Source organism: Rhipicephalus microplus, chromosome X (assembly GCF_043290135.1).
Source record: "Rhipicephalus microplus isolate Deutch F79 chromosome X, USDA_Rmic, whole genome shotgun sequence".
In the NCBI taxonomy this organism is placed as follows: Eukaryota; Metazoa; Arthropoda; class Arachnida; order Ixodida; family Ixodidae; genus Rhipicephalus; species Rhipicephalus microplus.
Window position 1 is genome coordinate 289,312,817 of NC_134710.1, and position 26,318 is coordinate 289,339,134.

Consider the following 26,318-nt stretch of genomic DNA (forward strand, 5'->3'; position numbering starts at 1 on the left):
TCTCGTCACGCAATGCCATACGCCTACCGCCAACTCGTTGCGCCCACAACAGAATATATATCTGAATTAGCGCCAAACAAATTATGTCAAGCGCAGTCCTAAACACCCATGGTACAACAAAGAAACTACAGCTTTTTCGTTGCCCACAGTGACTACATCGCGGATGCCGCTCCAAGCCAAACCGCGATTTTCTTCTGTGTGAGATAAAACAACTCTCAAAAATAGAATGCATGAGGCCAGAGACTTTTATTGCAATAACACATTGTGAATGTTCCGTGTTCAGAAACACGTGCACATGGGATGTCACTAAAGCTAACATTTCAATCATTGGGCTTGTCTTCTTGAAGCAAAGCACCCCTCCCCTTTATGCTTGTACTGTCACCGACCGCACCTTTTCATACCACCTTATTTTGTGAGTGTTATTTTTTTAGAAGACTTTTTCTGAAGCAGACATGCCGTTATGGTGGCGTGTGCCCTAATGCAAGCCACTTAACGGTCACATGTGTGTGTAGTGCCTTGTGAACTCGTTCGTGTTTTTCTTCACAATTTAAAATGTTATATCAAGAATAGATAGTCCAATGAAATGAAGTGCTTCCAATAATGTATTCGAAATAATGAGTGTTACTAGCTTGAAGCAAAAAAGGTTTTTATATATATTGAAGTTGAGGCTTAAGCTGAAGCAAAACTATCCAGAAATCTGGTCATATTTTGACTACACATGCGGAAAACTTGTGGTGTGATTGTTACCGTCTCCCATTCATTTTCGTCTAGCATAGCTTTGCATTATGCTGCTTCGCCAGAGGTGGCACCTTTGCATTAAATAGAGCTGGGATGTTCTTGTACCTTTCCACTCAGGCGCATTGATGTGGCCAGCCTTGGCTCGCCAGGAGTGTACAGTCCGTGAAGTATACTGTAGCGAGAGTAACAGGGTTGACATCTTGGGTAACACGATCAGCTAGGGATTGCTGATCTTCGCTACGAGGCCAGTGGTGGCAGTGATGTTTTTGGCAAGGCATATGCACGGGCCCCGCAACACGGAGACGATATGCTTGGAGCTTCATGCATGCACAGTACAAGTAAAGCGACGTCTTGGGTAAGCAAGTTGCTTGGGTACCCAGCAATGAAACTACTACGTAATCGTACCTCTTCAACCAGGATATCTGCATCCAGCAATTAATTTCTCTCCTACATAACGGTAGTCGGGGCACTGCAGTGTCAGGCCTCTTTGTATGATGTCCTTTTAGCTCCCTGGGGTGTATCGAGGGGTCATCTGGATACTTGTGCATTAAGATGTGTAGATTATAGTCTTCATTGTGGTGGGCTCTGCAAGTGATCAAAAGTTTCACCACGGTTTTACTGTGCCTGATGTACCTCAGCTGGTTGCAGGACCCTTGCCATTTGATTGGACCAGTCTAATCAGCTTACATATACAGTTCATGTTCAGAGCCGAAGATTCATTGGTTTGAGTGGAAGAGTTACCCTAGGCTGCAATACAAGTTCATCACCATGCCATCTGCACAGCTTTTACTAGTGATGTGTCAGTGGTTTACAGCAACACCAGTGCACTTATCAGCGTGCTCTCTCATCAATAAGAAATGTGACTTTGTCACCCTAGTTCATTACTAGCAATAATTGTGCACACCGCCACAATCGTTGCGTAAGCTGTCGGGCAGTACATTACAAGTGCAGCTGCCATTTCGAGGATCGCAGTACATTTTGAGTGAACCCCAAGATTTGCTTCGAACAGTGAAGATTAGGATCTGGGGCTCCAACCACAAGAAAGAAGTCTTTGATTAATTTTTGGCATTGAGCAACTCTTGCATGCTAGTCATCACTGTCATATAGCATCAACAGATGGTGGCTTTTGTGGGACATTGTTTGGAAATTTATAATAAAAGAAGTCACACTACTAACTCCTCTGCATTGCATTTATCTCGCTAGGGTCTACATTAAGCCTATTTGGTTTGAAATAAATGAATTGAACAAATTAGGGTATTTAGTGAAGTTTAAGTTTTCCCACTTGATCAGCTGCAACCCAAATGCTCTTTCCAGAAATGTAACGCTTTAGCTTGTGACAGGAGGTTAGGCCCATGCCACATGCAGCATCCTAACACTACATAGCAAAGCCAGAGAATCGAGTGGTTTGTTAGATTTATTCTTACCACGTTAAGCATCACAGGACGAATGGCAGCGGACAGTGAAACGTATGAAGATGAGCATGACCGCAACCTTTCTTGGGTGCGTTCCAGTATAGGTGCCTTGTTGCCATGTAACAGCAATTGCTGGCAAAACGATATACAGTCAAGCCCGCCTCTAACGAACCTGAGCGTGACGCGGCAGTCGTTCGCTGTATCCCGAAATTTGTAGTAAATGAAACAGAGCTTTTAAAAAAGTTGCGAGTGAAAACACAAACTTTTTTTGCCCCAAAAAATCTGTGATGCACGTGTTTCGAAGAGGAGAAGCGATAAGGGCGGTCTCGAGTTCTTTTAAAACGGCAGGGTGCTCTTTCGCCGAGGCCTGTGGCATCAGCTGCATGAGGCACTGGCTCCAAAGTTTCGTCATTCTCGCAATCCGATTCCTCCAAATCGCTCTCGCCACGTACTTCATTCACAATGCCCCAATCCGTGCACGGTTCCGCAGTGTCCGCATCATCATCGGCGGTAATAAACCATCGCAACAGATGTCCCATCCGCTCTCCCAGGTCGAAGTTTACGATGTGCTGCCACGAATCGCCGCTGCAGTTTGGAAGCTTCAGGCTACGCATCGGGCCCAACGTCGACGAAGTCGGCCTTGCCAAAACAATTTCGTGCGCATGTAGCCATCACCGCTGCCCACGAAATATTCACCATCTCCACAGCTGAATTTCGGGACGCCGGAAGCGGCAAGTTGGCTGCCAGGTGGTCAACAGCTATGAGCAAGCGCTCCGCAACGCCGCACCTAACGCGCGGATTACGCTCAAGCCAAACGGTCACACTTTCGACGTTTTGTTGAGCGGCAGGAAAAAGCGTGCTAGTCCTCCCGTTGGCCATCGTGACTACATACGCACACCAAGAGTGAGCAACGCTCCACACGCCACACACATGCCAGAACGCGTGGAACAGCTCTGGGCCTGTTTCCAGTCAGAAAATGAAACTAATTCGAGCCAGCGTGATGGGTGTCGCGGAGTGGTGAAGACGGGCGAAGGGGTTGTGATCAAGAGAGGAGAGCACACTTGGCGAGAGAAGGGCAAGGAGTTGCAATAAAGAGGGGGGAGGATGCGGCGGGAGGGCGACCTTGAAAACTAAAACACACTGGAAGGAGCCAGGTTGGGTAGCTTGCTTGAAAGGTTTGTGAAACTCGCACGTAGAAAAACTTGGAAAGGGTGCCTGCGTGCGCAGAAGTCAAAGCAAGGCGGCCTGGATCGGTGCGCATGCCGGTGTTCGAAGAATCGGCAGCCATGGTCAAAAAATCGTTTTGTTGCGCCAGCGGGTTTGTGTGGCCTCACGAACTTCGATATTTTGCGATTTGTTCCACGCAAATTAACAGCCGTTTTTCCGCTTTCGCATGCACGCGGAAGGCATGCTGAGCCGTGTGCGAAGTAAGCGAGAACAAGTCCTAAACACAAAACGAATTGCAAATTATCAGAGTCAGTGGGGTAGAGTACACGCGTGCATTAGACGCAGACTATCGGATACAGTCGGTAGCCGACGATGTTGGCAAATGGTCTGGTCACTCCAGGCCGGCGATGCCAACGTCAGTACCAGCGATCAAAAACAGGGTAGATGGCCGACTGGTCTTCGAAAGATCGGTGGCAGTGTGAAAACACGGGCCTCGTCTGGCGATGTGGGGTGCTCAGAGCAGCGGGGGGACAAGGGACGAAGGGGTGCATAACAAAAAGCAGTCGTGGCATGGAGGAAGACAACAGCTTTCCTTCCTCCGTGGGGTGAGGAGAGCGGCAACTAGAGGGCCACGGGGACAGGGTCGGCGTTTAACAATAAGAATCTATGGGCACCTCGCTGATGCCTGATCGGTGGTCGAAAGTGGTTTCTCGGGAAGTCGGCAGACCACTGACTCCGTTTGCTATAACCGGTCAGCAGCGCTCGAAGGCGTTCGTTGGAAGTGCGATTTTGTGCCATTGAAGCAATGTATATTTTCATGGTCACGCGGATATTGTTCGTTTTAAGTGGGGCCGCTATATGTGGGCTCGACTGTACTACTATAGTGAAAAGGTTATAGAATGCGAGTGTTATGCACTTGTTCTACAGCACTGAAAATTGAAATAGAGGAAATTAGCTGAGCAGAGGAGATTTAGATGTTTGCAGGTATAATGTGGCTGCAGAAAGCACAAACCCGGTTTGGTAGGCAAAACTAACGTGGGAAAAGACTTTGTCCTGCAGTGGGCGTAGTCAGGCTGATGATGATGATTATAGCATTGTGACCATGATACAACTGTTCAATGTAAGAAATTATTCTTTATGTCCAGATGTTATTTATCCGAGGTCAAATTGCATTGAGATCTTGGCCCTCAGTAGTGTGCATATATAGTTTTACGGCACTGGTTGTCCAAATGCACATTTTCTACCATTCCATATCGCTGCGTTTTGCTGCGCAGTCGAGCACAGCTTGCCCACCACTATGGTGTCTCCCATAATCCTTGGTCTGGCAACAAACTCAGCTAGAGCTTTATACTAGCGGTGCACTTTTTGCTTTTTGTCATTATATTTAGCTTAACCAAAGTCTCTGTGCCACCATGGGTGCCTCCGTTGTTGAAAGTTAAGCATGCAGCTAATATCTTTTTTATTGCAATAACATGTAGACAATTCGAAATACTATGTAGAAAATGAAGCTTTTGCGTTCACAAGTGGCTCTTCACCCTGTAATGTAGCTACTGTGGCCAAGTGTCAACCTATCTGCGCTGTGCACTGTAAATTGTGTCTGCACACAAATGAAGATTCAACGGTGCAAAAGCTTGTTTGAAATTTTACAGAAAAGTAGGTGCCTCTTAATCGCACTGCACAATGTTTTTCAGTTTGCCTGTTCGCCTGGTGTGTGACTGATAGCAGAATTGGGAACCATGTCTGTATGATGTCAGAACAGGGATTCCCCCGCTTTTGTCTGATACATAAGCTCGGCCCCGTGTAGAAACAACCATCGTGGTAAACATTAGCAACGAAGCAATTCACTTGCTTATCTTGTGTATAGCGGATACCAATACTGTTTGAACAACCTTAGGTCTTTGCTTATGACGTTAATTTTAGAAGCACAGTGCTTTGTTTGTTAGAACTGCTGCCGCTTGTTTTGCGGCAAGTGCTGTGCAATGGTGAAGTATTACTTTGTGCCTCAGTGTATTTCGTTTGCCTAGAAAAGGGCCTTGGCTCTCACAGCTATCCTAAGGACCCAAAGCTGAAGAAGTGGATAGTCAAGCTCAGAATGGGAAAGCGCCTCACGCCTTCATTGACAGTGTGCAGCAAGCACTTCGCTGACAGTGGCTTCTGTACCTGCCAGATAAACCATTCATCTTTAAGCTTGTAACAATGTTCTAGTGCCTCACCAGTACTTTAGCAATTTATTGCATGCAGGCTTATGCATAGGGGACTTACACCAGATGCAGCGTCGTGCCCAAACCTGCCTTGAGCGCCTCTAGACAGGGAGCAGACATGCAGCTTCCGAATCACCTCGCTAGTAAGTGTGCCACGTGAGCGCAACTGAGCTGCCCAGGATATCTGAGATTACAGCTTTATTTGTTTTTACATATATACGGTAGTTTTTCCATGAAGAAAAGCGCACGCCTAGCAGACTGCTTATTATGAATTCATAAACAAAACCTGCTGCTGCTGTTTAGTGCACATTCTCTCAAGGTTTTCACCTAAGGCATTACAGACACTTTTTAAAAAGCAGTGCTCTCTAAGCTTTTTCTTATGCCATATGTGTGAACAGAGACTAGACCCAGCTTTCCTATGCCACATTAACCTCTGTGGCCTTGTGCACGATATATATAATCAACAATATCTATTCGATATATTCCGATACCCACGCAACTGCCCTGTGGAGTATTAATATGAACTATATCAATCTCGCTAAACCAACATCACTGCGACAAACCAGTCATTTGCGTCGGCCAGTGAGTGCAACAAGGTGGCATTTGTCCCCTTCCCATTTTTACGTCAGCACCTGCCCCTAGCAGTCATTTAAACAGGTGCTCTACTGTAATTATCTCATGTTTTTGAAAATGCCAGAGTGGTAAAATTAATCGGCAATTATCACACGTTCTCTCATTTTCACTATCATTAGCAATGTTCTGCAGAAAAAGTATACTGAGAAAGGTGCGCCTGCCCTTTCTCCTTAGGATAGTTGTGAAAGCCAACGTTTTTTTCACGGGCAGACGAAGCACTCTGAGGCACAGAGCAGTACCTCTCCATTGCACAGCTCTCGCCGCTGTGAAAAATTACATTTGCTTGCAACACATTGTGTCTAGAGAAACTGAATCATCATTATTCATCACGAACTCAATCACGACAGACATTTTGTGTGGCAGGTTCTCGAGTCCATTGTTTGCAGGACCAGAGCCACGACTGTGATGCAATGTTTATTGACGATCTCCACGGCGCAATTAATGTGGCCTCTATCGTGCACCGCCTCACCCCCGATGAGACACTGCAATGATTTCCAAGCTTTTTGTTCATTCTTGTAGATGAGGGAGAAAGGCATGCTTGCCCCGCCGCGGTGGTCTAGTGGCTAAGGTACTCGGCTGCTGACCCGCAGGTCGCAGGATTGAATCCAGGCTTCGGCGGCTGCATTTCCGATAGAGGCGGAAATGTGGGTTCGTGTGTTCAGATTTGGGTGCACGTTAAAGAACCCCAGGTGGTCGAAATATCCTGAGCCCTCCACTACAGCGTCTCTCATAATCATATGGTGGTTTTGGGACGTCAAACCCCACATATCACTTTGAAAGGCCTGCTTATTTAAATATCGAAACACCTGAGCTAATTAGTATCGTATGGCGGAACCTGCAGATGATGAGCGAGAACACTCGCACATAGTTTTGCTTTCTTTCTAGCGGTGCGGTCGGTGACGTCGGCGTGCTTGTCAGCCACCCAGAAAGTTTTTTGGCCCTGTCGAATGGGCCGCAACTAAAACAAAATCAGAATTGCACTCGAAAACATTCGTTTCGGGCATTAGTTGAGCTGCACAATGCTGTTTATCCTACAAAGTTCCCGCCTGAGCAGATGATCCGCGTACAGGAGCATCGGCTGTTGCCGTGCGGTTGAGAAAACAGTCCCCACTCTTACGTCACGTCTGAGAGGGCGCCACTTCAAGATATCGTGGCAAATCGCAAACATAAGCTAAATGCCCATGTAGAGTGCGCCTGGCACTTGTGCAACTGCTGCTCGGGCGTATCCAAGCGAGTGTTGTCTTGACAGCACGCCAGCGCACACAGAAACAGCCGAGCAGTCGGCCACATATAAAGAACAAGTCCTCTCATGCATCCTACATTCTAAGAAGTAATTAAGGAAGAGGTGTGTCGAGGTAGCACTTTTAGGGGAGTAACTAGTCTGCCACAGTCATTCCTCTTTTTAGGTGTAATTGAAAAGACACGAACTATTACCCCCTCTATTGCAGCAACAGTTACGTTTTGTGCGTAAGAAAAATTAGATCTTGGTTTACTTGGACAGTGCAAGCAGTGAGAGGACTAATAGCCACCAGTTGCACCTTGATGCCACTGGTTAAATAGTTAGAAACTCGTGAACACAACATGTCGCTGAAGCTAATGTTTCTACCAGTGAGCATGTCTTCATGAAGTGGAGCACCACTCCTCTTTATGCTTCTATTATCACTGACTGCACCCTTTCAAACCACTTCATTTTGTACCAGTATTATTTTTTAGAAGACTTTTGCTGAATATTTGGGAAAGCAGTAAGAAGTGCTAAACCGGAAGTGCTTAAGGTGAAAAGAAAATTTCACTCTGTGCTCGCGCCTCGAACAATTATTAAGTACGGTGGAGCATCATTCACACTGTGTTGTGGTAATTATTGATTGGGCTATCTATGCAGACATTTTCAAAGTTCTCATTGACCTTATGACACTTGTCATTCTTAGAAACCAAATACGTCATGCTTATCTGGTCGCTAACACTTCACTTGCCCCGCCACAGTGGTCTAGAGGCTAAGATACTCGGTTGCTGACCCGCAGGTTGTGGGATCGAATCACGACGGCACCAGCTGCATTTTCGATGGAGGCGAAAATGCTGTAGGCTCGTGTGCTCAGATTTGGGTGCACGATAAAGAACCCCAGGTGGTTGAAATTTCCGGAGCCCTTTACTACGGCATTTCTCATAATTGTGTGGTGGTTTAGGGACGTTAAACCCCACATATTATCATCATAACTTATGCTTCACTTCAACACACATCTTGTGATTTGCAGTGAAGCCAGAATTTGACACTCGTTTGTGCTAAGAACATGCCTAATGGCTGCACTCTGGATATCGGCCTTGTCTTCTTACTTGCACTGCAGCAGCATTATGAACACTAATAACAATATTCGCCAAAGTTTGAGGCATGTTTTCTCCAAGGGATCCTAAATTCTGTTTTGTCTGCACTAAACGGGCTTCAAAACAGTTTATTGTGTTTCAAATCTGCTCCAAAAGTGACTTTCCTGCTCCAAAAATAGCTATAAATCCTAAACTGGCTGGACCACCGTTCCTGCTGAAAACCACAACCTTGAATGCTTGTAACATTTGAAATTTTCTCAACAAGACACTTGTGCCATAGTTCATGGCGTATAAATTAATGTCATGTCGCTTCTTAAAACAAATAAAATCCTTTATTTAAAAAGTGATCTTGTGTGGGGGTCTGTTGTAATGGGTCACATTTAATATGGGTACTGTTTAAAATTTTCTGAAATAAGGATTCTGGAAAAATGAGTTGCATGTTCTTGGATCATACATTGAAAGCACTAAGTAAGTGGCATAATTGTTGCTAGCATTATGGGCTGCAAGAAGTTCAACTTTAACTGCATGTAAACTCGCATTTTCCTGTGTAACATGGGCTGATAGGTCAACATTAGTCATTTTTTGTGTCATTCAAAGGCATCATGTGCACGACTTACACTCACAAAAGTTTCACTTCATGCAGAAGTGTTTCAGGGTCCTGTATCTAGACTATGGCAACCGATGCACTGTGGATAGCGCCTCCCTGCGGCCATTGCCTCCTGAGCTTGCAAGCCTTCCAGCTTGTGCCCTCCGCATGTCTCTGGCAAATGTGTGCCCAAACAAGGTCAACAACTGGGACGAGGCTGCGATCGCACTTTTTGCCGATCTGACTGGCTTCAACCTTCCCCTCGTTGCCGAGAAAAAAAGTCACCGACGCACTGGGTAGGACATGTCTACATCTTCTGCTGACAGTTATCAAACCACTTCGTGCTTATTTTATTTTGCATCTTGTCTTGTGCTCGTGATGCTTGCAACCTCCATATGGATTGCTTAATGCCCATTATTTTCATACATGCAGTTGAGGCTGATATCAAAAGTGCTGATCAATAGAAACTCGCCTTTCTGTGATGCAAGACCCTCAACTTTACAATGTTATTTGTACTGAGATGTAGACAGAGAGCTGAAATAGTAATGGGTTGCTGCAACACATCTGCAACACAGGTTGCTGCAACACAGGTTGCTGCAACACATAGTAATGGGTTGCTGCAACACAGCAGATGCCATCTTACGGGGTGAATGTGTTTTTTGTTCTTTTTTTTCAAGCTTGCTGGCATTCCTATTTGTGTAAGTGGAAAAAATTCCCCGCCGCGGTGGTCTAGTGGTTATAGTACTCGGCTGCTGACCCGCAGGTCGTGGGATCGAATCCCGGCTGCGGCGGCTGCATTTCTGATTGAGGTGGAAATGTTGTAGGCCTGTGTGCTCAGATATGGGTGCACGTTAAAGAACCCCAGGTGGTCAAAATTTCCGGAGCCCTCCACTACGGCGTCTCTCATAATCATATGGTGGTTTTGGGACGTTAAACCCTACATATCAATCAATTTTGTAAGCTGAAAAACAAAAAGTACTTATAGGGACACAGTCTTGTTTACTGACATAATGGTTGTGTACAGGTACAACCTGTTGAGTGCTTAATGATGGAAAGTGTTCTGTCCTTTCATTAAGCAAATAGACTGTGCTAGTAACAGAATGCATAGGTTGTGCAGATCACAATTCCTCTCTAAGAGGTTACAAAAATAAATTTTTCCTCTTGTGCTGATGCTCGAAACTTTAAAAAATTATACACTTAATTCGCTTAGGATAGAAAACTGGCAGTTGGTATGGATTCACTCAACTAAGGTCTATTTCCTCGTTCTAGCGAGGAGCATTAATTTAACTTGGTTTGCTTCTCTTTGTAAGTTAGGGTAGTTTGGTGGCTACGTGTTCATTCTGACAAGCGCATTGTCACAGGTTCTGATGCCTTTTTTTCCTTAGGCAGCCTTTGTAGCTCTCTTCAAAGTTTCTAAGCACAGTCAACAAGCAATTGTCCAGAGTCATTTTGTTTACCTGAAAGGAAAAATTACCAAGTGTAAACTATGCGTATAACTTCTTTGAACGAGCATCTGCTTTGAACGAGCAACTTCTTTGAACACTGTTTCACCTGATTTCTGCAAGTGTTTGGCTTTTGTCTCTATATTAAGTTGGTGACAAGCTACTATAACAAACACACAGAAGGAAAGATATGGTAAACCACCGTTACACAGCATGGCTGAGTGCAGTTTTTTTTTACAAGCAGTGTGAAGTTAGAGACAAGCTACAAGGGAATCTCGTCAATGTGTTATTCAAAGGAATCTGATAATGAATTGTAGTATTATCATGTCATATTTATACTTACCAAAATGGTTGAAAGAAAAAGAGGAATATATGCATTCTCCATGGGCAACTCACTTTTACTAAGCAACATTAATGTAGCTGGTCCATTTTCTCTGTACTTTCCTATTTTCAATGTTTAGAAGCAAATTCTTCAGAAGCATAACAAAAGAAGTTGCAGGTGTCTCACTCAGCTCGGAATTTGTGACAAAACAATGAAATGCATTCAAATGTTCAAGTGCACTGCTTGCTGTTGAACACCGGTTGCCAAAACTCTCTCCAGTTTCGTGTCTTAAATCCGTAAAGCTAGCCGCTAAATGCATGTTAGAACACAGTTTGAGCAATTATACCAAAAAATAAACGTAGGATTTTTTTATATATCAGCCAGGATCTACTTCCATGGTCGTATTGGCCAATTTCGGGCAAGAATGTGATTGTATGAAAGGCATGAAAAATGCATTTTCAAAGAAATTCACCCCAGAATAACAAGGAAAGCATAGTGTGCAGAATCGTATCGAGATCTTACTGGATAATAAACACGCAGAAGAAAAGACATGATAAACCACCATCACATAGTATGGCTATGTGCAATTTTTTGTACAAGCAATGCGACTTGACAGACCAGGTAGGTACACATGGTCCACAGGCAGGCCCATGCACTCTGCAGCATATGTCCTACATGCTGTGTGCTTATTTGAAACATGCTTTATTAGTTAGCAATAAATTTTGAGTTTATTTTATCAAGAAAAAGAACCTTATATTATGTGTACAGTTGAGCTCTTTTATAAGAGACACTGGTATGAGAGACAAAGGGTATAATAGACACCACTGTGCCTAGAGTGAAATACAGGTTGAAAAGAAAATGCATATAGGGTACCCTGCTTATGAGAGACAGCTGATATAAAAGACAAGAATTGTTGTCCGTAGCATGTTTTTCATAATGGTGTTCATCTGTAATCATCTAATACCAAAATTTGCTATTCATTGCTATCGGTGCTTTACCATTTTGGTGAAACCGCCTTTTCTTTTTGAATTCATGGTACAGCTAGTTTAGGTTTAGTGTTGTCATTCCTGTTGTTATTAGGAGCACTGCTGAATCTTTATAAAGCATCACAAGGAAGGACAAATGTATCTTGTGTTTAGATTGTCGAGATCAGGCAATAAGTGTCATTAGTGTATGAAGTATTTGTATCTGCCATTTTATTATTTTAATACAAGGAACTACTTCATTTCCCGATTTACTTTTGTTAAAATATTTTTCAGCTTTGAAGATATCACGGAGGTCACGCTGTGGAACACGAATGGCCCAGTCCCTATTAACATCACAGCTGTGCTTGTTCAGAAGGCCTTTGCAGTGCTGAAGAAGGTTTCACTGGGAATGTGAAAGTTGGGCACCAGTAATTGTTGTAGTGCACCGCCCCACCCCTCAAGTTTAAAACGTGACAGAAGTGGGTCGTTTATCCAAGTTCATATGCATACTTTTGCTTTGTGTTGTGTTCAAGGCCGATCGCCTCTTTGTCTTCTGTCCTCCGTTTTTTTTTATGCAGAATTAGCATATGCACAACAACAAAGTTTCTTCTGGCTGCCTTAAAAAAAAAAAAAAAAAAAAAAAAACTCTTTAATACCATTAGGGACGTCGAAGTTCACTTTTTTTATGTCAGTCTTGCTGTGTGTGTTAGCTTTACCTTTGTTCAAATTGTTGTGTGGAGTCCTGCCAACATTGTTCAGGGTTTTATATTGAATGTGCAAATTCAATAAACTGAAATCCAGGCCAAGGATAATGGTGCCATTACATTTTATAAATAGTTTTGAGAACTTACTTTTTATTTTTATTGTATTTATTTATTGCAAGTTATTCGAGCTTCTTTCATTCATGTTTTGTATTTCTTTGTACAACCGTGAAAATGGGTTTACTGTGGCAAAGAAACATTTTGGCATTTTCAATAGGCTTCATTTGAGTCATAAGTTTCATAAAGATGCACCCTATACTTTTCAAAACCATTCATCTTTTGCAGTAGCAACAAGTGGTGGCATGCTAGTTGCGAAATAACCATTCTTTAATTTGGTTGTATTTTTCAAGCAGTCTGTTAGCACTTGTTGTCTTGACTCTGTAATAAAGACATATATTTCGGTGAATAACACATGCAAACTGCACACAACCAAATAACATCATTTACGGGTACCAGTTGAGAGTTGAATAACCTTAAAAACGTATTCACTATATTTGTCATCTGCTTGCGTTTGACATAGCCTTTGCAGTAAATATATACCTCAGTTATCTGTGATACACCTCGTGGTGCCTTAATGCAATTTTGTTGTTTTTGGAAGCCTTAAACCACCTTGCTCTGACATGTTTTTGTTTGTCACTTTGTTTTATATGTGAAGTACTGTGTCGCATTTTGTACTGTAGATGTCATATAAGCATGTGTGTAATATTGCCCTGTTGAATGAGCTGTTGAAACATGCTACTTACCCTCTGTTTTGCTAAGCTTCACCCTGAAGAGGCATCCTTTTGACATATCCCTGAGGTATGCTGAGCACTACATCTTCGTGGTTTAACATTCTGCTAACAGAAGAACATGTGATGTTATGTTATGCCGTCAAGAGGGTCAGAACTACCAACACTTACCCTCCTATGGGTCTCTAGGGCATCACATATCTCATTCCATGCATTGTGAACATCCTCATTTTCTGTCAGTCAACTACAAAGATCAAATCTGAGAACAAACACGCCGCTAAGCTTTGTTGGAGTGAGATAAATCATCCTGCGCTTGTGAAGTGTATGCAGCAAATCTTCATTGTCGGCATTGGAACCCTGTTAAGCAAGAATTATAAGATGTGGCAAGGGTGGCATAGTTATAGGATGAATTTCTCATTTAACTTCTAAACTCACTTATATTCACTGTATTTGTTCCAAGTGTTTATAAAATAAATAAAGTGTGAAATGTTCTTTTTTGGAAAACAAATTCTGCTTTTGCCCCCCGAAAATTTCTGCCTGCCCCCCTTTGCCCTCCCCTCAAGAGCAAGCACGTTTCAAGCCTCCCTGTCCCTCTGAAGGAATTACTTGGGTAGCTGCTACAAGCACGCTTGCAGGTACCCACTTCGCCATAAATCATAATTTTATTGACGTGATGTAAGGAGATTGTGCATGATTAGACACGGGCTACTCCTTATTTCTTACAGGTTTCTAATAAACTCCCTGCTTTTTCTTCTCTACCATTATCTCTAATAACAAAGCTCACGTAGGGTTCAATTTTTGTGTCGTAGGAAAGCATTCACTATGCCATGCTTTGTCATTCTTTGGAGAAGTGTGGTACCTGCTATGTACTTGGAAGGAATTTTGTGCAATTTTGTATGCTGTAGCTGATGAAGATTAATTATGCCTGAAGCTTTTGTATGGGGTGGGGGTTGGAGCATTCAATGACCCACTCTGCTCATTATGCAATTCGCATTGTGTAACGCCGGGTTGTTCCTTTGCAGTTTGAAAATGCTTTGTTAGTCATAATAACGCAATTACTTTTCCGATATCAAGCCTGCCTAAGGCCAGTTTGCAGTACTTTCAAGCACCAGCGTGGCTCAGTGGTAGAATACTGAGCTGACGCCAATGCAGGAGACCCGTGTTTGAATCCCATTGTGTCCTTTGTGTTTTTATTTACTTAGTTTTTTTTCACGCGATAGTGGCGACGGAGATGGATGGACTGGTCTCGTAACACATTTCTTGTAATATGCCGACACACGAAATCGCGGCGCGACCAAATGCATGTTGCTGACCGTTGCCTGTAGTCAGGACTATTTTTGTGTTCTCAATAATAATTTAATTAGGCACATTTTATCAACTAACTTAGAAGAAACAAAACTTGGTAAAAATTCTAATAAGAAAGTTGTAGATTGGTTTGTAAAACATCCGATTATATAATTTTAAACTTTACATCTGTATAGTGTTTAGTGTTTTTCTGTTATGTACAAATACCTGCAACATACAAAAAATACCACGTGACAAGCCCGCTCGCGTGTTATCGCTGTGTACATTCATATGTACGCAGCGATGGCGTAGTGGTTTATAGTATCAGCCTCGCGTGCGAAATGTCCGTGGTTCGAATGCTGGTGCCACGTAGTTCACAACCGATGGAATTGCATCAAGAGGCCTGGGGCGCGGCCTCACTGGTGACTACCGCCACCCTGGTGCAGTTCTGGCCACTACCTCCCACATGCATATGTCAACACATGGCCCTGTCTCCAGCAGCTCACCAGGGCGGCGGTCAGATCTGCAATGCAACAGAGGGTGCTAAGAATCTTTGGGTCCGGACAGGCCGCCATTGGAACCTGAACTTGGCAATGTTTAATGCTAGAACCTTATCTAGTGGGGCAAGTCTAGCTGTACTATTCGATGAGCTAGAAGGAATTAAATTGGATGTAATATGGCTCAATGGAGAGGACAAATTAGGCCTACACAGTGCTACAGAATGGGCATGTCCTTTTTTGGCTTGACTGACAAGAGAGCTTGGCGTGGGGCTCCTTATCCACAGAAATATAGCTGGTAACATAGATGAATACTATAGAATTAATAAAATGGGGGTAGGGATCGTAATTAAACCCGATAAGAGATAAAAGATGAAGGTGGTACAGGCTTACCCGCCTGCATCCAGCCATGAAGCCCCACTAGTTGAAAGCTTCTATGAGGACGTGGAATGAGTAATGAATGAGTAAGGTGAAAGCAGAGTATATTGTACTGATGGGTGTCTTCACTGCCAAGATAGGGAAGAAGCAGGCTGAAGAACAGGCAGTCGGAGAATTTGGCATCGGTACTAAAAATGCCAGAGGGGAGGAATCAGTCTAGAATTTGCAGAATACAGTAATTTACGAATCCCAAATACCTTCTACCAAAAACGAGGGAACTGTAAGTTAACATGGAGGAGCCCTAACGGATAAAGTAAGAACTAAATGGACTTACCGAGTGAAGTGCTTGGCAAGGTACGATATATGGGGTGACTATAGAACAAAAGATCTCGAATTCCCCAGGACTTGAAGAAACGACAAACTGATATGCTAGAAGCCACATATCCAGCTTTTTTCCACACAGAGTTACCGTATATGCTACTGGTAGCATATACAGTAACTCTATACACCTTTTCTCAGGAAGAAAAAAAAAACACCGTCATGATGGGCTGTGCGCGGGAGGCCAAAGGCTATGGGCGCAGCGTTGTCAGTGCATTTTCGAGGGGAGGAGCCAATTTGCACAGCCCAAGGAAGGCTATGGTGGCGCCCAGGGAGGAGTTTATGAAAAGGTGAAAAGACGGATGGATGTATATAGCTGTACCCTTTAGATTGGGCGGTAACTAGCGCCACCAAGCTGTAACACCTAATGAACCAAAAACTAAATGTATTTTTTTCCCCTTTAAATAGTGAGGTTGAGGGTTCGTACTTTGCAGTGAAAAGTTCAATTTTCACTCGTGCCTTGATTTTAGCCACCAGTTGGATAACCTCATTCCAGTTAATTCTACCCGCCCAAAGTCTATTTTGCCCGCCCTGTCCCTAAACCCCAGTGCTTTGAAAGACTGGGCCATCATCATGAACTATAGGGTGAAGCCCTTTACAGAACATTATCAAGTGTTCGGCAGTTTCTTCTTCTTCTCCACATGCACTGCATACGGTGTCTACCCCTTCGTATTTGGCCCGATATTTTTTAGTTCGCAATACTCCTGTCCTGGCCTCAAACAGTAGAGAACTACTCTGAGTATTATCATAGATCCTTTCTTTGGCAATTTCCTGCTTAAAAGTTCGGTAGATCTCTAGTGCGGGTTTCTTAATCATGCCAATTCTCCACATATCGGTCTCAGCTTCCTTCACCTTCTTCTTAACCGATAATTATTTTTGGTTTGGACCCCTGCTTTATTCTAAGTATTTACCAGTCAAATTTCTGGTTCGCTTCCTCCATTTTGTATCGACATTCTTCATCTACAAGTATCTGGATACCTTCCTAGCCCAACGTTCTTCCCCCATTTCTATCAATGGCTTCTCAAATTTTATCTTGCTGCTAGCTTCCTTGCCCTCACATGATGTCCATCCCTTATTACCTTGTACTCCCTGATTTGGTGTATTTTCGTGAGCTCCTAAAGCAAGCCTAGATATTCAACGTTGCTTAATTTCTAATCTTGCTTGAACTTCTGATCTCATGCACAAGACTGCTTTGCCAAACGTCAGACCAGGAACCATGACTCCTTTCCACATTCCTGTCGCAACATCATACCTATTATAAATCCACAGTGCCCCATTTTTCATCACTGTTGCATTCCTGTTTCCTTTAGTCGTTGCATATATTTCGTGTTCCCTTAGGTACTTGGTCCCATTGCTTATCCATATGCCCAGATATTTGTATTTATCTATTATCTCTAGCGTGACCTCCTGCATCCTAAGCTCACTACCTTCATTATCATTAAAAATTATGACTGCCGACTTTTCCTTACTGTATCTGAAATCTAACCTACCTCCCTCATTACAGCAGATGTCCATCAATCTCTGCAAATCTTCCTTGCTGTCGGCTATTAGCACTATATCATCTGCATACATCAATGCTGGTAGTAGCTGTTCAACGAGTTTTCCTTGTTTAAAGAAAGGCACGTTAGACACGAGCGCCATCTGGCTGGTTAGACACGAGGCACGTTAGACACGAGCGCCATCTGGCAGCTATCTCCGAAAACGAAGGCGTGCGCGCCCGTTGAGAAAGATGCGCGCCAGTCTCAGAGGTGGTAAGGTGTAGAACGAAAAGCGAGGGGCAGGTGCCCCCACCGTGTCATCGTAGGAAAGCGTTGGAAACACCTTTTTGGGCATCGCGTTTCACTGTCAGCGCAACGCGATAAACGCTACAGTCCTTAGAGTTACTTGTGTGTGCCCCTCCTAGTGTAAAAGCAGACATACAAAACATCAACGTGTTGTTATGGCGCCTCAGATATGCGCAATGATTGCTTTTTATTTGACAATCGCACACCTATGAACTCTAAACCTTGAGCAATATTCGTGGGCGCTGCGGATCGGGTTGGCCGTTTGATGCCGTTTGAGGTATCGTTAAGAGCGGACAAACCGACAAATATACAGACAGACAGGTAGACCAAAATTTTTCCGTCGTAGGTCCCGAAGGAAGACTATCGTCTTTAAGAGAGAGAGAGAAGGAGGAGGTTGTTATGCCGGGAGCGACATTCCTGGGTGGCTTAACATTACAATGGTGGTGCGTTGAGTCTGCTGAGCCCGCGCACCTAAAAACCCTTGCACCTGACTACCCAGAGGGACCTTTGCAGCCTGTGCTGCCACCTCCTCCTTTGGGTGGTGCACCAAATAATGAGCCTCGCATCTGGACTTGTGCCAAGCACACGCTTTCTACATTCCTGGGCCAGCGACCGCGCCTTGGTGCATTGTGTTCGGGGCTTGCAAGGAGCTAGCTGAGCCAGTGGTGCCGTATTGCTCTTCCCTGTGCCACCGGTTGTGCGTGTCCTTGCAATTTTCCAGAAACTAACCACAATTTTCTAGATTCTAACAATTTTCTAGAATCTAACCTACCTCCCTCATTACCACAGATGTCCATCAATAATGTCTGCAAATCTTCGTTGTCGGCCATTAGCACTATATCGTCTGCGTACATTAATGCTGGTGGTGCCTGATCAACGAGTTTTCCTTGTTTGACTAAAGAGAGGTTGAAGCCAAGTCCACTTCCCTCTAACTTGGCCTCTCATCCTTGTAGGTACATCATGAATAACAAGGGTGACAGTGGACACCCCTGCCTAAGTCACCGTTTCACCTCTGTGGTCTTGGATACCTGTTTTTCCCACTTTATAACTACCTTGTTACTTTAATAGATTTCCTTTAAAAGATTAGTGACTCCATCTTCCACACCCAGTGTGTCTAGTATTCCCCACAAGCCCTCTTGAACCACGCTATCGTACGCTCCCTTGATATCTAAAAATGCTAGCCACAGGGGCCTGATTTCCTTTTCTGCTATTTCGATGCACTGTGTCAGTGAGAACAGATTGTCTTCCAACCGCCCGTGTTTCCGAAACCCATTCTGCAGTTCCCCCAGCACCCCCTCATCTTCTATCCACGCCTGCAGGCTTTCCTTTATAATCTGCATCGCCAGTCTGTAGACTGCTGATGTCACTGTTATAGGACGGTAGTTGTTTATGTCATCTTTGTCCCCCTTTTCTTTATAGATCATGCTCATCCTGCCAAGTTTCCATCTATCAGGGACTTCACCATTGATTATTGTTCTGCTCACTGCCTCTCTCAAAGTCTGTTTAGACTTCAGACCCAATGTCTTTATCAGCATAATTGGAATGCCATCTGGGCCCAGAGCAGTTAAAGATCGTACTACGGGAGTCTATAGAAACGCCGAAAAAAGTGGCTTGTTTTTCGAGACACAAACGTTCACTGCAGTCAAACTAAGCAGGTTCTAATAATGGTCAGTGCACCGTATGTAGTCCGGACACTCGGCTTTTGATTGAAGTCATTCTCAACGAGCCGCTATATATATTGGCATAACATTGCTCTCTAAGCGTTTTTTGCAATGCGGTCCTTTTAATGCTCGTAGTATATTGATAAACTCTTTCTTATCACAAACGGCACGGTAGCAATCGTGGCTGAGTGCGTTAATCGTGCAGTTACGGTTAATCGCGCAGACCAGCGCGCCGTCGTAGGTTCAATGCCGCGTGACTGAGCTTTTCTTTTTTTGGCAGAAACTGCTGCGCCACACAGAAGTGACGTCACGTACTTTTCTGGTTAGGCGCTTTCATTGAATAGTCGGGACTGTCTAGCGGTACGTCTAGATGTAACGATAAAAGCCGTTAAAGTTACGTGCAAACGTAAAAGTAAACAAAAATGTTAGTTAGGTACAGCATGACAATACAAAACCAGCTTGTTTGCCATTCAAAACCGATCGGCAGCTGTGGCGTAGTTGGTTAGAGCTGCACATCAAGAACTGGTGAAGTCGGTAATTCAAGCCCCAGTGCAGTCTTTGTTACTTTCTCCTTTCTTTTTTTTTGCGCATGTATTGTTTTAACATTTCCGCCCCCTCATCAGTCTCCCGTCAACCTGACTTGCTGCTGCTGGTGGTGGTGGCCCTATCCGCAGGCCCTATAATATTGGATGTTTGATGACTCTCGCAGAATTGGCTATATTTATTGTGATAAAGTGTTTTGCGAATTATTGCTCTTACTCGGTGAGACGCAAATGGACACGAAAAGCTCAAATGCAGCGGGCTGCATTGGTTTCTCCGGCGCACGTGTCAGGAATATTTAATTCCACGGTTTATCAAAGTTTTGATGAGAGAAACCCGCACTGCAATGTAATCTGAGGAAACTTTTTTATGTCGCTCAGTGTACCATTACCTGACGAGGTATCCGGCAGGCCGCTTCAACGTGCCACCGCAATGGTCTAGGTGATCAGCACTGGAAAAATGATGCCCAACAGGAAGTGCCGACTACAAAACAGCTTGTCTGCCTTGCTGAATAACACGCATGGCCTGTGACAGCACGGGAGCATTTACGTAGCAACGGGTGAGAACGGCCATACGTGTTCGCACTTAACAAAACAGCCGGCAATGCAGTAGCTTTGGCCTTCGCCCAGACAACGCTCCGACAACCTGAGGTTGTCCTGAGGATGACCTACACCGTACGAAAGTATGACCTGAGGAAGCCCTCAAATGAACCTCAAGTGGTCCTAAACCAGTCCGTTTGTCCGGCCTCAGATCGTCCTCAGGGCATCCAGAAAAGAGCACATTATGATGAGTCTAGTACTTTTTGAGGACGAAGCATACAAGACCTAGGCACTCATCAGACCTTACGAAAAGTTGCTCTAATTCTTCTTTTGGAGCGCTGAAATGACAACTGATCAATCAAAAGTGCCTGAACATGCACACTCTTTAAAGCACTGCCTGTGAGGTTTCAGTAACAATTTCTTCAAGTATAGCAATAAAAACAGCAATGCACAGAAAACATGTTTATTTTCAGGAATGAAACTTGGCAGTTTTCACTAGATGAGACTTCTTGCCCTGTGCCTTCAGAGGTCTTCATCCGATGGGCTTGACAACGCGACACTTTGAAGACATTCTGTAGTAATAGAAAGCAGCATATCTTGAAGCACAAGTGAATTTAGAGTATCAATAAGAATATTAAGACAATAACAGCATGCCAGATTTGAAAGCATAAAATGAAAATTATATTACCATAATGTGCAGGTACGAACTAGCCATTATATAATGGTGAAAATGATTTATATAGTTCATGCTTGCATACACATCAAAATTCGAGTAAGGCAAGAAAATTATTTAAACTATAACAGCAAAAGTATCATATGTTATGATAGCTTCAACAGCACAGATAATAAAACTCACCCTCATGGTGAGTGCGAGAAGTTCTTAAGCGCTGCTTCTGGAGCTTTTCCCCAGCATGCCGAAGCCACACTTTAATCACACACTCGATGTCATTCAGCGGGTAATGGGACAGTAGAATAGTCATGTGAAGATTAGACAAATTTTCCATTGTTTCTTCATGGCTCCTGAAAACCTGCAAACCTTGCATGAAATCAGCTCCGTCTACAACATAATCAAAGTTACAAATCTGTGCAGTGAGAATGATATAAAAAATGAATTTCAAGCGCTAGCATCACTCTGTCGTGGAATACTCAACACCAAGCAAAGGGCAAGTGTCCAAATTCGATACGACCCTGGGTATTTCTCTTCTCAGTTTTAATTTTTTGTGTCTATCAGTTACTTTTTCATGTCCATCAGGCCACTGATGGCCATGGCGACCCCACTCAATGCAAGAACGGGTGTTCAAGAGCTGCTCTAAAACTGATGTGCATGGTTTACGTACAATATCCCCTTTGGCAAAAACTCTTGGTTGGAAGCGAGTACTTAAATGCGTGCTGACATTCTCAGTTATCGCAGGTCAGAAGCATGTCATATGCTATTTGACATGACATTTTGGAAAGGAAAATGAAAAGTAAATAGAGGTTAACATGGAGTTATTAACCAGTTTGCCACCCTGCATAGGGGTGTAGAAAAAGGGGTTGTAAAGAGGAGAGATAAATAAAATAGCAAGAAAAAAAAACAGGATTTTATCCCAGAAGCATATCACCTTCATGTTCCAATGACCGTGGCTGGGTGGGCAGTGGCCGATTCTCTAAATTTCTTGGTCGCTTGTGTTTTCTCCCTAAGAAAGCAAGCCAGAATCAGCATTTCACAGCCCTAAAGCCAGATAACCCAGTGTTACTTTTGGCGGTAGATAACAGAAAACAGTGTGAGCAATTCCGTGGGGCTATCATTGTAAAATAGGCATTGCAGGATGTAAAAAGATTCAATACTATTAAAAAACATAAGTACAAGCAGTTCACTTTACGTAAAGTTCAAAAATGGTGTTATACGTCTTATCATTGAAGCTGGAGGTGATGGTGCCCCTTCATCATCTTCAGACTCATAGGATCTCTTATTTTTTTTTCTTCTGCCTTTCCCAAGTTCTGCCTCGCCGTCCAAGTTGGATCCATTTTCTACCCTTGGCAGATTTGCCCGTGCTTCGGCATATGTATCTGCAGAAAGAAGGGCAACAACTACTAATTAAATGATAAGCATGATCATTTCTCAGATCTGTCACACATAACAAGTAGAACTCCAATTCCTTTGCATAAGTCATTACCAAGCAGGTACTAAGAGTCACCCATGATATTAAAATGGATCATTTAAATTTTGCTGCAATGACAGCTGACATGCAAGTATTCACAAAATATGAGATACTTGATTTCGCATAATTGTTCTTTTTTTCCTGATATTCTCGAAGCTATCTTCTGATATTCTTCGAAGCCATCTTCTGATATCTTTTCCTGATATTCTCGAACCCATCTAAACTTTTAAGAAGTTACTTTGATCTAAAGTGGCAATTAGAGTTACAATGCTGAAATTGCAGTTTATTACATACCTTTTACTTCATTGCTGACCAAATCGCTGAAAAACGTGCAGTAAAACAGCATAAATAAGGAATAATTTACCAAATTCTCGGACAACAGTGCAAGGCACTTCTATCCAGTCAGCCCCTGGAGTCGCTTTCGCCTTCAACAAACTATGTACATATTTAGTTTGTCGAGGCCACAGGCAGCCGTCGCCTTTCAGCCAACTTTTGAGGATGATCCCAGATGTATCATCCTCTTCTGGGAAGAGAACGACAACGTATTGACCTTGCAAAAGAAAGAGAAGCCAAATTCAAATTCTGTATACATTCTGACACAGTTGTGAAAGTTTATTACATGTGCACTGTAGCATGCAAAAGAGGGAAAACAATGCTTTTCCTTTTCAAATACACTTTCAGGCATTTCTGTGAGATGTTCTTCAGAGGCCAATACCGCAGACTAGAAGGCTGAGACACTGAGTAAATTCCCAGTATGGAGGAAGGGCATGGCAGAGAATAAAAATCTTCACACTTGAGGAACTTCCTTCCAATTATGCATGGCTCACCGCACGGGAGATGAGCAAAATTGTCAATAACGACGATTGACCCATCACTTAGCCTACAGCACCCATTTCTCTTTTCAGCTCTAAGAATGACATTGCCAGGCAATGTTACTTTTTTAAACTCGGGGCCTCGGCATGGAGCAACAAGTGGCCCGTCAGCATGCTCTGCAGCAAATACGACATGGCTTTCAGTTTTCTTATGCCTCAGAGGACGGTGTGCCTGCTCAGCAAGCCTGTTGCAAAGTTGCTCCAAGGGAAGGTCTGGCTTTCTCAGCATTCTCTTTAACGAGGACATATGGTTTTCAAATGGGAAGGCACTCCATGAGTCCAAGGGGCCAAGGTGTGTAACATCATCTGCCAAATGACACAGGCCATGCACATTGTGTGAAACATGCTCTTTGCCATAAATGCTTATGAATGTCCGGATAAAAAACTTGAGCATGTTTCCGGCATACTCTATCTCACTTGCAGGTGCAGCTGGTGTGGAAAGAACAGAGATCCCCACATGTAAAGCTAAGAAGTTCTTGTACATGTGTGCAGGAATCAGTGATGACAAAACAACGGGTCCTCCATATAAAAGAAAAAAGCGAAACTCAGTCGCTTTCCACCGATCAAGTTCAGCAATGCTCCTCGGCTTTCGGCTAAAATCACATGGAACACACCGTGCAATTTGAGAATTTTTTTCCGACATCTCAAGACGCACTTTGCTTCCAAGTCTGGTCACTTTTGGGCCACGTACCCACAGTGTCAAGAGCTTGTTCATGACACCCAAGCACACAAGGTGCATGTAATCTAATGGTATATCTTTCACTAGGTCAAAAGGAAGTTCCTCAAGAATACTTTCGCCTGTGTGATGCTCCTCCTGGACTTTTAAGCGAAAGCTGTCATCTGTTCGCTTGCGAGCATTGACGTTTGGGAAGCACACCCTGCCCTCACAGTAGACACCTTTTACGTCACATTTGGTGCAGCTGTAATAGCCTGTGTGGCTTCTGACATATAATACAAATGCCTTTGCTGGTGCATCACATATGAGGGCATACAAGCTAACAGGAATTGCAGTTTCTCCAATGGTAATCCCTGTTGTGATAGCAGCATTTATGTCACAAACAAATGGTCGCAAAAAATCATTCGCGTTGTTGGGCTTGCTGCTTCCGAAAAAAACACCCACTATAAATGGTGCTTTGTCCTCCAAATTACTTATGCGTCCCAGTATGCACCAAAATTGGCCCCGTGAACTTTTTGAAACCGGCAGACCGTCAATGTTGAAGCTAAGCTTCAAAATTCTTGGTAGTTCTGCACAATCTTGCAGCACTCGCTGTAGGCCTGCACTGAGGCCGAAATGATGGTATTTCCCGCCGGCCAGCTGCAACACTTCCAGGCACTTCTTGGGCGTCTGTAACAATGCCCTTGCAGTTGAAGGGAGCGCGCTGAAGCATTCGTGGGACTGTAGTACTCTCAAGAGCGATGTAACTGAAGTGTGCGATGCGCGAGATTGTAAGGCCCACGCTTGCAGTCTCTCACGAAAGGCCAGCAAGCTGTCCACACTGCCGCGTTCACAAACTTGCTCTTCGTTACTCCCAGTCGGTGCCAATTCGAAAGAATCCCTCTGCCTCACCTGCGAGGTCGCCGAAGTCGAAGCCGCAGCGCTGCTGTCATGGAAGGCACGCCGTTCGAAGTCTGTGTGATCGTGAGGCACAGAAACACTGCAGCCGCTGGGGTAGCACGCGTCGCCAGAAATCAAAACGTGTCCTTGGGGCACATCCGTTTCTGGAACGATCGAGGAGTGTGCCGAAGGCCGTTCTCTGTCATGAACACAAAGGCGACGATGGCCGTCTTCGAGGTCGACCGCACAAGCCTCGGAGGGCAAGTCGCTCTCTCTTTCGGCGTTGCGGGAATCTCGGTCAACGTACCGCGTGTCATTTATGACATCGGCCTCACTGTCAATAAGCTGAAAACTAGCATTGACGCGCCGATTAATTTCACGCCGAAATTTGCGATCCGCGCTCTCAGCCATCTTGAACAGCACAGAGCACAGTAGAATGGTGGCTAGACCAAAGAACACCCACCACCAGAACACGTTGTTAGGCTAGTCAGTTGGTTTGTACATACATACATGAATAAGCAGTAAAGATATACAGCGCGAGGCTGAAAATCAACTGTCCTCTCTTTTTTTATTTATTTACCTTTGCGGCTTACAACTTCAATATGAAAATTTAACAGAAGACACTCACCTGGCATGCTTACGATTCTTTGAGGGCTTCTGCGAGAAGCTTCCTCTATGGCGAGAAGTGTTGTATTGGAATGTTGACTCGACCAATGACTCGACTTGACTTACTGCAGGCCCATAATGATGATGATGATAGTTGCGTCACTTTAAAATGGGTAAACAGTGTCGTAGACATCCAGATTTAAAAGCACCTTGACTGCGCATGGTGACCGCATTAAGGTACTGCTTTTTTTTTGTTAGCACCACCACAACTTCAGTCGCCCATTCGTTTTCCCACAGCGTTCTAGTTCCAATGCTGCTCTATTCACGATAACCTAGGCCAGCCCAGTCGTCAGCATGGTCAGTTGTCGTCTGCTCGATGGGACCGTGCGGCATTGCAACACTGGACACTCGAGAATAACGTGCTCGCTATTCACAGTTTTCACGCCTGCATTCATTTTGGAGCCGACACCGTTTATACTCGCACCAAACTTGGTCTGCCGCACGTGCGTTCATTGGGGAAACGGGTCAGACCACAGTCAGTGCGATATAATTCCGTATGCACGTCGGCGGTAGATCACGACCAACGAAAACGTGCAGGCAGAAAGTTTGGCCTACGATCACTTACAAAGTAAATAAATAAATAATAAATAAAAGAACACGTCTTTCTCGTGTTGGCTTGAAGTGCTTCCTCGTGTAACTATCTCATTTTAATGATCGAGAAGTACTTTACTATTATGACTCGAAAGTAGGCATACGAAATCCCGTGGACTTATTCGTTAACAGCCAGAAAATTAACCAAACACGAATTGCGA

General features: G+C 44.0%; 2 protein-coding genes across 6 annotated transcripts in view; one reads left to right on the forward strand and one right to left on the reverse strand.

Annotated features, from left to right (window-relative positions):
• Positions 1-13,779, forward strand: part of LOC119162384 (uncharacterized) — an 82,304-nt gene extending 68,525 nt beyond the window's left edge. For all 4 annotated transcript variants that reach the window (XM_075879309.1, XM_075879308.1, XM_075879311.1 and 1 more), the window contains 2 exons: positions 9,111-9,349; positions 12,077-13,779. In XM_075879309.1, coding sequence (XP_075735424.1) covers positions 9,111-9,349; positions 12,077-12,197 — 360 coding nt within the window. In that variant the 3' untranslated portion in view covers positions 12,198-13,779. The remainder of the gene's footprint in view (positions 1-9,110; positions 9,350-12,076) is intronic.
• Positions 13,780-20,779: 7,000 nt separating this feature from the next.
• On the reverse strand, positions 20,780-25,676 carry LOC142776156 (uncharacterized). 2 transcript variants are annotated; one of them, XM_075879313.1, is made up of 5 exons: positions 25,529-25,676; positions 22,838-23,023; positions 22,220-22,381; positions 21,189-22,008; positions 20,780-20,904 (listed from the first exon to the last, which is right to left on the reverse strand). In XM_075879313.1, the coding sequence occupies exons 1-4, from the start codon at positions 25,533-25,535 to the stop codon at positions 21,914-21,916; spliced, it is 450 nt and encodes a 149-aa protein (XP_075735428.1). In that variant the 5' UTR covers positions 25,536-25,676; the 3' UTR covers positions 20,780-20,904; positions 21,189-21,913. The 2 variants fall into 2 exon arrangements, 1 of the variants encoding a protein (XP_075735428.1); XR_012887354.1 differs by lacking the exon at positions 25,529-25,676 and adding an exon at positions 24,913-25,294 and having other exon boundaries at positions 21,189-23,023.
• Between the last annotated feature and the right edge of the window lie 642 nt (positions 25,677-26,318).

Coding starts and splice junctions, on each gene's coding strand:
- LOC142776156 (XM_075879313.1), bottom strand. Junction 22,382..22,837: donor CACTGTTGTCCGAGAATTTG/GTAAATTATTCC, acceptor TTCTTTCTGCAG/ATACATATGCCGAAGCACGG. Junction 22,009..22,219: donor TCCAGCTTCAATGATAAGAC/GTATAACACCAT, acceptor TTGCTTTCTTAG/GGAGAAAACACAAGCGACCA.